Source organism: Octodon degus, unplaced genomic scaffold, assembly GCF_000260255.1.
Source record: "Octodon degus isolate 3935 unplaced genomic scaffold, OctDeg1.0 scaffold00184, whole genome shotgun sequence".
In the NCBI taxonomy this organism is placed as follows: Eukaryota; Metazoa; Chordata; class Mammalia; order Rodentia; family Octodontidae; genus Octodon; species Octodon degus.
In genome coordinates this window covers 792,747-802,072 of record NW_004524760.1, presented here as the reverse complement: position 1 = coordinate 802,072, position 9,326 = coordinate 792,747, and the positions used below count along the sequence as shown (strand labels likewise).

The following is a 9,326-nucleotide window of genomic DNA, read 5'->3' as shown; positions in this document are numbered from 1 at the left end:
TTTTTTTTTTTGAGACAAGGTCTTGCTATGTGGACAGTTCAGTCTGTTCTTGTACTCACTAGGTAGCACGAGCTGACCTTGACCTCAGGTGATCCTCCTGCCTCAGCCTCCCTAGTGTACCACAGGTGTGTACCACCAGGCTCAGCTAAAAATAAATTTTTTTTAAATGCATTTGATTGTTGCAGTGTCTCACTATGAAGCTTAGATTCGTGGTGATCCTCTTATTTTCAGCCTCCCCAGCGCTGGGATTACAGGCGTACATCACTACGTCTGGACGCTGTGATCGGCTCAGCCCACCCTGGGGGGCAGGACTGGCATGGCATGTGGTGCCAGGGATCAAACCACAGCCCCTGCACTTGCCTAAGCTTTCCTAACCAGGCACTTTAGTCTGCTCAGCAATCTCGCCAGCCCCTTAAAAATAAAAAAATTTAAAATGGCAATCCTGAGCTGTCCCTATCCATAATGGCTACTTGTTCTCCACACCCTCTATCCAGAGAGCCTGCAGCTGGACAAAGACTCCTTGCTGCAGATGTTCTCTGTCCCTCCTCACCACCTCTGCTTTACAGCAGGCCTCTCCAGCCTAGCACAAGCTTCAGGCTCCTCCTCCCGTAAGTTGTGCACAGCATCGCAGTTTTCTGCCCTGTGTGTCAGTGCACAGAAACTGAGCTTTCCACACCCCCATTCCTGCCTGTATGATCATGTCTCACCCTTGTCTTCAGAGCCCCATTCCCACAGGTACAACCTAGACCATTTTGTCAAACACACCCCAGCTTCCCACCTGTTCAACAGAATACCATTCCTACTGCCTGATCATTCACTCCCTTGGCATCCAACTCCAGGAAGCTGTGACTCTCCTACCCAGGGCCTGCTCCCCTCCACATGGCTGTTGCCTTACCCCACACCTTCCATTCCTCCTTGCAATCACCCTCCAGCCCTAGCCCTGGATGGGCTGAGACAAACACAGCTTTGGCCAACTCCCTGCCATTGCCCCCAGTGCCCACCTGGGAATCCCAGCTGGTAGCCTAAAAGGTACCTCTATATCTACATGTCCTGAATAGGCTTCTGATCTTTTCCTACCCCCTCTCTATTCAGGGCCATTTTATCCTTCTAGGCACTCAGGTAAATTCCTAGGTGTCATCCTTCACACCTCTTTTTTCCTGGTACCCCCATCCAATTTCTCAGAAAATCCTGCCAGCTTTATCCCAAAATAAATCCAAGGGTTAGGGGTGTAGCTCAGTGGTAGACTACTTGGCTAGCATGTGTGAGAACATGGGCTCAATCCCTGGTATGGTGTATGTGTGGGGCTTCCTAGGTTTTTACTCAACGGTGAAGGTCTACAATGGCCTTTTTTCTTTCTTTTTTTTTGTGGAACCGAGGATTGAACTCAGGCCCTTGCACTTGCCAGGAAAGCGCTTATTCAACTGAGCCATCTCCCCAGCCCCTACAATGGCCTTTGAAGCCTTATGAAGCCTGGGAAGGGCTCTAACTACCCTCCTTTCTTCCCTCCCCTTGAGCCACAGGAACCAGGTGTAGTCTTGGTCCCTGAGGCTTTCCCTTGCCTGAACTCTCCTCTCACCAGCATCAGAATGGCTCAGCCTTAGCCTTTTCTCCCCTCTGCTCCAGTGTTGCTTTTTCCAAGGCCTGTGCTGATTGCCTCAGTTACTCACCTCACCAGCCCTCAGCAATGCTGCAATCTTCTGAGCCCAACCTGTATCATGTAACACATTCTGTAATTTCCTTTTTATTTTCCCCTAGATTTTTTTTTTTTTTTTTTTTTTTTCTCCATACTGGGGATTCAACTCAGGACCCTGTGCTTGTCTGGCAGGTGCTTTTTCTACTGAGCTATCTCCTTGGCCCTTTTTAAAAATTTATTATTTATTTTTTAAGACAGAGTCTCAGTATGTAGTTCAGACTGGCCTTGAACTCTCAGCATGTTGGGGAGATAGCTCAGTAGAACAAGCGTCTGCCTGGCAAGCACAGAGCTCTGGGTTCAATCCGCGGTACCACCAAAAAAAAAAAAAAGAACAGCAGAAAGTGCGTGGAAAGAGCTTGCCTCATCCACTAGTCAGAGAGAAGCTGGGCTAAAAATTCCATACATATATTGGGCTGGGGAGATAGCTCAGTAGAATAAGCACTTGCCTGGCAAGTGCAAAGGGTCTGAGTTCAATCCCTGGTTCCACAAAAGAAACAAACAAAAAAGAACTCTCAGCAATCCTGCTGCTCAGCCTCACCAAGTGCTAGGATCATAGGCGTGCTCTACCACACCTGGCTGTAATAGCATTTTGTGTTCATCGTTTATGGCCCTTTTCCTCCTATCTTGCTAGAACACATGATCTCTACAGGGCAAAGATTCTGCTTTCTGCCTTTTTGTTCCTGATGTGACCTGAGGAACTAAGTGTGGCACATATGCAACACTCCATGAAGAGAAGTACTGAGGATGGGGGGACCAGCAGGTAGGGATGGACAGCAGAAAGAATGAGGACCGGGTGGAAGGAGGTGGAGAGCAGGTGAAGGCAGAGAGCAAAAGAGTACCGAACACTAAATCTGGATGATCACCAGGGATATAGCTCAGTGGCTCAAGTGCCTTGTCTGGCAAGAACAAGGTCTTGAGTTTGATTCCTAGTACCAAAAAGACCAAAACAAATCTGGATGGTAAGCTGTACACATAAGACAGAAATAAGGAGGCACCCTGGTAAGTCTTCATAATCTTCAAAATGAATAGGGGATCATTTACTTTTCCTTGGGCCAGTGATAAGACCTGGTTTTGCCTTGATCTCTATGGTTGTTCTAGGTGCCAAGGCCTGGACCAGGCCTGAGGAAGGAGAGACTACAGAAACAGAGCTGCTGCTCAAAGTGTTTCCCAGTCACATATTGGTCCACTACCTGGGAGGAGTGACTGCTACCTGTGGTAGCCTACAAGGACAACCCCAGTGTGGGTACCACAAAATGATAAAGAACAGTTATGCATGGTGGCACATGCCTATAATCCCAGCACTCAGGAGGATGAAGCAGCAGGATCACTGAAAGTTTGAGCCCAGCCTGGGCTATGCAGTGAGTTCAAGGCCACCCTGGACTACACAGTAAGACCCTATCTGGAAAAAAAAAAAAAAAAAAGCGAGAGTGAGAGAGAGAAAGAGAAAGAGAACAGCAGGCAGCTGAGAGGCTGATCCCGTGAAGAGGATCTCTGAGGCAAGAAGTCTTCCAGTCCTGGCTGCTATGTGGGCAGTGCCAAACCTTCCTGACCTTAGGCAAGTCACTTTCCCTTTCTCGACCACTGTTCTGCATCAGTTGGCCTGGCTCTATAATAACAGACACCTTTTTTTTTTTTTTATAACAGGCACCTTTGAGCATTTACTATACACCAACTTTATAGTTACGTGCTTTCTTGATGATTTTTGCTAATTAACCCAATAATTCTATAATGGTGGTAATGAATTGGCTTTCAGAAGAAGACACTAAAGTTCAGGTACGTTAGAGACTCCCCCAAAATCTTCATGAGTGTGGATGCAATTGGGGTGCAGGGAGGGACTCGGCTGAGAGAGCAAGGTGGACAGGCCGATAGGTGTGGGCAGTGGTGAGGAACCTACCTCCATGGTAGCTGCTACGGCTCAGCTGCCTCTGCTGGTGACTGGCGTCCCGCAGGAAGCTTAATAATGTTTTGCTGTGACCCAGCTGGTCCCCTGTGGGGCTGGGGCCCTGGCCCCTTTCTTCAGAGCTGGAGTCTTCCTGCTCACTCGGCTCAAACTCTGGGATCTGAAACATGCTCTGGGCTGTGGGGACAAGATAATATGTAGTCAGGCACAGCCAGGACAAAAGGTAACCGCTGGAGGCAGGGTACCCATATCCTAGCCCTTCTGCCACCCTAGCACCCCCCAGGCCTGCCCTTCCTCTAGGCGCTCATCTGTTTGCTGGAATTGGCCGGGCAGGGACTGCAGGCTGCCCACACAAGCCCCAATTTTCCCTTCAGGGGCCTAGTGTCCCAGGATCGCCCTGGGCCTCGAAACAGGCCCTAACCTGCCCTGCCCCACCCGTGGTGCCGGCGCACAGGTCTCACCCCAAGCCCGATCTCAATCTCCAGGCCCCTGACTCGGGCCTGCCGCCTCCCGCCAGTTACTGAGGGTGCCCAGCCCTAGTTTCCTGGGCAACGCGAACTGTCACCGACTCAGGCCAATCCGCTCTGGAAAGGAATCCCGGGTCAGCCCGGAGGCGGGGCCACCCCCGCGGGGCCCCGCCCTCTCCGCAGCCCGGGCCCAACTCTCGGTTTTCCTCGCTCAGACTTCCTTAAAATCTTTCGGCGAGGGTAGGAGAAGGTGAGGGCTTCTCTGGAGTCCGCATGTGGAACCTGAAGAACTGCTTCTTGCTGACGAGTCCTTCTAGGCCTTCGTTTCCTTCTCCGTAAAATGGAGGTGACGCCTCCCTCGGGAGCCGGTGAAAACTTTTGTAAACAGTGATGATTACTGTGGGCGAAATCACTCTGCAAAGCCGAAATTGACGCTTAGCCGTCGGATACAATCACTGTTGCTACTGTTATTGCTCCGCCTGGTCCGGGTGACGCTGCCCGGGAACTCCCGTTTACGTGCGTGGCGGCCTCGCGCTGCCCGTCTCCCGTCGGGGACCCCTCCCCGCGCCACTTCTGCATCACTCAAGATAAAAGGGCGGCTCTGCCCGGGCAAGATGGCTGCCCGGACGCAGGAAAGGCACAGGGGCACCTGTGCAGGCGAGCCTTAGTGCTTCGCAGCGGGCCGGTAACCGGCCAGGTGAGCGACTCAGGCGGACTGTGGTAGGGCTGGGGGTCTGGACTGGGAACTTCCGGCCCAGGTCCGGGGGCGGGGTCTGGACGCCATCTTGGCTATGGGCGGAAGTTTCCTTCAGAGAAAATCGGGTGAGGGGAAGCGGTTGCCGCCCCCATCCGGGCAGCTCAACACCAATTTGGGGATGGGGGAGCTAAGAGTGGAACTTGGCAGCTTCCCAAACAAGAAAGGGACGGCGGTCCACCCGGACACCCACTGAATAGGGCACAGCTTCCGCATCTTGGCTTTTCGCCGGCCCTGGTACCTCACGGTGCCCGGCGGCAGTGCAGATCCCGCCTATTCTTGAATTGTTTCACGCCGGGCGCGGCGAGCCGCTGCGGAGCCCGGGTCAGCCCCTGCGCAACTTGCGTGGCGGACGGTGCCCGCGCAGGCGCAGGAGCGGGTGAAGCAGCGGGAGCCGGAGAGCTGGAACCTGGGGTCCGGCTACTGGACCCCGCTTTTCCAGCTGCGGCCTGAGGAACCGAGCATCGGCCTCCTCCCGCCCCCCACGGCTTGAGGGCGGATGCGGGGAGGGGGGCAGCGGCTGGAATCCGGAGGACAGAGGAAGATACCTTCCGGATTATTGGAGGGGAGAAAGCCCCCCGAGCTTGGGGAGGGGGAGAGCCGGGCGTTGGGCGAACCCGCCACAGCCATTGCTCTTAACCGGCGGGCATTGGCTGGCTCTCCCCCTCCTGCCAGGCCGACACTAATGATCAAGGCTCCTCTCCTTCATCCTCTGCATCCCGTCATCCCCTGACTGGGGAGAGACCTCGGGAGATTCATTCCCCAAACCCTACCCCATCTGCTCTGGAGAGGAGAGACTACCTCTCTACGTGCCCAAGTGTCCCCCAAGGGCAAAGGTATCTTTGAGGAAGCCTTGACCAGCCACAACTTCTTTCCTGAGTCCCCATCTCTGTCACTGCACCCTGCAATTCCCACCCCTTTGTATTTATTTCCCCGGCGCCTAGCCATCCCATATCTGTCTCTGGTGTTTAGGCCTTCCTCTCTGACATGGAGAGTAACCTGTCTGGCTTGGTGCCTGCTGCTGGGCTTGTGCCTGCACTGCCTCCTACAGTGACCCTGGGACTGACTGCGGCCTACACCACTTTGTATGCCCTGCTTTTCTTCTCTGTCTATGCCCAGCTCTGGCTGGTGCTTCTGTATGGGCACAAACGTCTCAGCTATCAGACGGTGTTCCTGGCTCTCTGTCTACTCTGGGCTGCCTTACGCACCACCCTTTTCTCCTTCTACTTCCGAGATACTTCCCGGGCCAACCACCTAGGGCCCTTGCCCTTCTGGCTTCTCTACTGCTGTCCTGTCTGCCTGCAGTTCTTCACACTGACGCTCATGAACCTCTACTTTGCCCAGGTAACTATGGTGATGGGTGGGGGTTGTTGGGGAAGAAGCCCCAAGGGCCCAAAGGAGTGATGAGCATCTCTGCTCCCAGGTGGTGTTCAAGGCCAAGGCAAAGCGTCGGCCACAGATGAGCCGAGGCCTGTAAGTACTCGGGATGCTGGTGGGCTCAGCATTCTGGGACAGAGAGCAGCCCACCTTGTACGGTTGAGACAAAGGCCCAGGGAATGTTGGTGAAAGAGCTGGAAAAGCTGAAGCACCTAGTGCAGATGGCTCATTAGAGGCATTGCCCACACGAGGGGCAACAGTAATAAAAATGGTTGTAATACTTTGAGGATACCAGAGTCATCGGGGTGGAGAATGAGCAGGAGGCTGCAGCCCATGGAAATTACTAAACCAATTGCACTTCTCAGTGACCTTGGGCTGCAGTATCCCTGTCATTTGTGTCTTAGTTTTTAAGAGCTTTCACAAACTTTTTCCTTTTTACAACTCACCTGAGAGATTATTCTTAACCTCACTTGAGAGAGAAAAACTGAGGCCCAAGAAGGTAAAGCAACATGTTCAAGGTCACAGAGGTGGCAGGAGTCAGTGCCAGGGCTCAAACCCAAATTGTTGGCTTCCAATCTGGTAATGTTTCTAAGATGCCACAGCTGTCAATTGCTGTATCTCTTTGGGCCTCAGTTTCCCCACTTATAAAACTGGAGGAGTGGGATTCATATGGCACAATGTGAGTTCTCACTGACACTGGGATCCCCTGGGGGAAGGAGGGTGGTTGGTGAGTACCAACAGCAGCCAGTGCTCTGGGGCTGACTGTGCTGTGGGCTGCAGGCTGGCCGTCCGAGGGGCCTTCGTGGGGGCCTCGCTGCTTTTTCTGCTGGTGAATGTGCTGTGTGCAGTGCTGTCCCGCCGGCACCGGGCACAGCCCTGGGCCCTACTGCTGGTGCGCGTCCTGGTGAGCGATTCCCTCTTCGTCATCTGTGCTCTCTCTCTTGCTGCCTGCCTCTGCCTTGTTGCCAGGCGAGCTCCCTCTACTAGCATCTACTTGGAGGCCAAGGTAGGGCCACAAACTTGATGCCTAAGTGTTGTGGGGACCTTGGGGCAGCAGTCTTAGTCATAGAGGAAGCTGAGAGCTTCCTTTTCCTGAGGGTCCTCTGTTGTCATCTGTACCAGGGGACCAGTGTGTGCCAGGCAGCTGCCATGGGTGGTGCCATGGTTCTGCTGTATGCCAGCCGGGCCTGCTACAACCTGGCAGCCCTGGCCTTGGCCCCCCGGAGCCGGCTGGATGCCTTTGATTATGACTGGTACAACGTATCTGATCAGGTGGGTATTTCATACATCTGCCACTTCCTTAGTAGTCACAGTGCCTAGCTCCCAATTGACCCAGGCCCTGCCCAGCCAGCACCCCTCTGGCATGATTAATGACTGGCATGAGCCTTTGCCTTCCCTCCAGGCGGACCTGGTCAATGACTTGGGGAACAAAGGCTACCTGGTGTTTGGCCTCATTCTCTTTGTGTGGGAGCTACTGCCCACCACTCTGCTGGTGGGCTTCTTCCGAGTTCACCGTCCACCGCAGGACCTGGTGAGGATCTCTGCCCAGTTCTCTGAGGCCAAGGGAAGGGACTGAAATGTGGAGATCCTGGGCTGGGGTCTCAGACTAGTTGAAGGGGGTGGGAGAAAGCATCAATGGCACCGCTTTCCTCCTCCACAGAGCACCAGCCACATCCTCAATGGGCAGGTCTTTGGCTCCCGTTCCTATTTCTTTGACCGGGCTGGGCACTGTGAGGATGAGACCTGTTCCTGGGAGCACAGCCGGGGAGAGAGCACCAGGTAGGAGCCCATGATACCTTAGGATCCCTAAGACTTCATCAAGAAGTGGGGTCTGGGAGTTGGGTTCCCCTGCCCCACCAACACCCTAACATTTTTCTACCCATCTGTTCTAGGTGAGGTACCCCTCTGGATTTCTATTGCTAAAACCATGACCCCGCTGGGCATGGTGGCTCATGCTGGTAATCCTAGACTTTGGGAAACTGAGGCAGGAGGCTGTCTACAAGTTTGAGGCCAGCCTGGGCTACATAGAGAGTTCAAGGCCAGCCTGAACTAAACAGCAAGACCCTGCCTGAAAAAAAAAAAAAAAAAAGACCCCACCTGAAAAAAACAAAACAAAAAAACCCTTTGCCTCTTGCCCCAGATGCTGTCCTCTCTGGACCCAGGAAGTCTGAGTCGTGGGGGGCTCTATATGAAGCCTTTCTTCCTTCCCTGACTCATGAATGTGACCCTGGTCACTGCCCTGAGACTGACCCTGCTTCTTTGCCTGCAGCATGTCGGGCAGCCTAGGCTCTGGCAGCTGGTACGGTGCCATCGGGCGTGAGCCAGGCTGGTGCGGGGGCAGCCAGACGAGGACCACTCCTCTGCTCTTCTCCCAGGTGCCGGGACCGGGTGGCCACCACCACAGCCTCTACTCTACCCCACAGACGTGACCCCCTCTCCACTGCTTCCCCCCAACACCCAGACCCAAGTCCCCTTTACCCTGGCCCTTGTGCCAACTTTATCTGCCGCTTCTTCTTGATCAGGGTCCTGGGGGCAGTGGCTGCCCCCTCCTCTAGCCGGCCCCTTGCTGCTCCTGTTGTAGTGAGCTTGTGCCACCTTCCTAAGATGGGGGGCATGGTCCTGGCTGCCAGATGCCCATAGCGCCCTGGCATGACCTACCACCTCCGCTTCCACACCGGAGCCAGCTACCTCTCCTGTGCCTGCCACTCAATAAACAGTGTCTGTGCCCTGGTCTGTTTACTTGTCTATTACTTACCTTTCTGCCTCAGAGCAGTGGCCTTTGAGATGGACTGCTAGGTTGGTGGTCAGGGAGAGGGGGACCTTTGTTCTCAGATCTCCCTTGGCCATAATAGCCCTGGTCTTTTTATTATTATCATTATTATTTATTTCTTTTATGTATTTGGTACAAGGTCTCACTATGCAGCTTGGACTCACAGTGATCCTGTTTCAGCCTCCTCAGCGCTGGGATTTTTTATTTTATTTTTGGTGGAACCAGGAATTGAACTCAGACCCTTGTCTATTCTACTGAGCTATCTCCCTGGCCCCTCAGCCCTGGGATTACAGGCAAGCATCACCATGCCCAGAATTGGTTGCCAGCTCAGCATGCCCTGAGGGTGGGGCCAGAGCTGCTTTTGG

The 9,326-nt window shown here is 53.8% G+C and overlaps 2 protein-coding genes across 4 annotated transcripts in view; one reads left to right on the top strand and one right to left on the bottom strand.

The window, feature by feature from the left end:
• Bad (BCL2 associated agonist of cell death) overlaps window positions 1-4,147 on the bottom strand; it is a 14,617-nt gene extending 10,470 nt beyond the window's left edge. For both annotated transcript variants that reach the window (XM_012517492.2, XM_023703945.1), the window contains exons 1-2: window positions 4,055-4,147; window positions 3,588-3,770 (exon numbers count right to left, since the gene is read on the bottom strand). In XM_012517492.2, the coding sequence (XP_012372946.1) occupies window positions 3,588-3,762 (175 nt within the window). In that variant the 5' untranslated portion in view covers window positions 3,763-3,770; window positions 4,055-4,147. The remainder of the gene's footprint in view (window positions 1-3,587; window positions 3,771-4,054) is intronic.
• Window positions 4,148-4,675: 528 nt separating this feature from the next.
• Gpr137 (G protein-coupled receptor 137) lies at window positions 4,676-8,921 on the top strand. Of its 2 annotated transcripts, XM_023703944.1 has the most exons (8): window positions 4,676-4,757; window positions 5,787-6,158; window positions 6,238-6,287; window positions 6,972-7,197; window positions 7,314-7,463; window positions 7,594-7,722; window positions 7,852-7,970; window positions 8,567-8,915. In XM_023703944.1, the coding sequence occupies exons 2-8, from the start codon at window positions 5,802-5,804 to the stop codon at window positions 8,829-8,831; spliced, it is 1,296 nt and encodes a 431-aa protein (XP_023559712.1). In that variant the 5' UTR covers window positions 4,676-4,757; window positions 5,787-5,801; the 3' UTR covers window positions 8,832-8,915. The 2 variants fall into 2 exon arrangements, with proteins under 2 accessions (XP_023559712.1, XP_004643819.1); XM_004643762.2 differs by lacking the exon at window positions 4,676-4,757 and having other exon boundaries at window positions 4,774-6,158; window positions 8,461-8,921.
• Window positions 8,922-9,326: the final 405 nt, after the last annotated feature.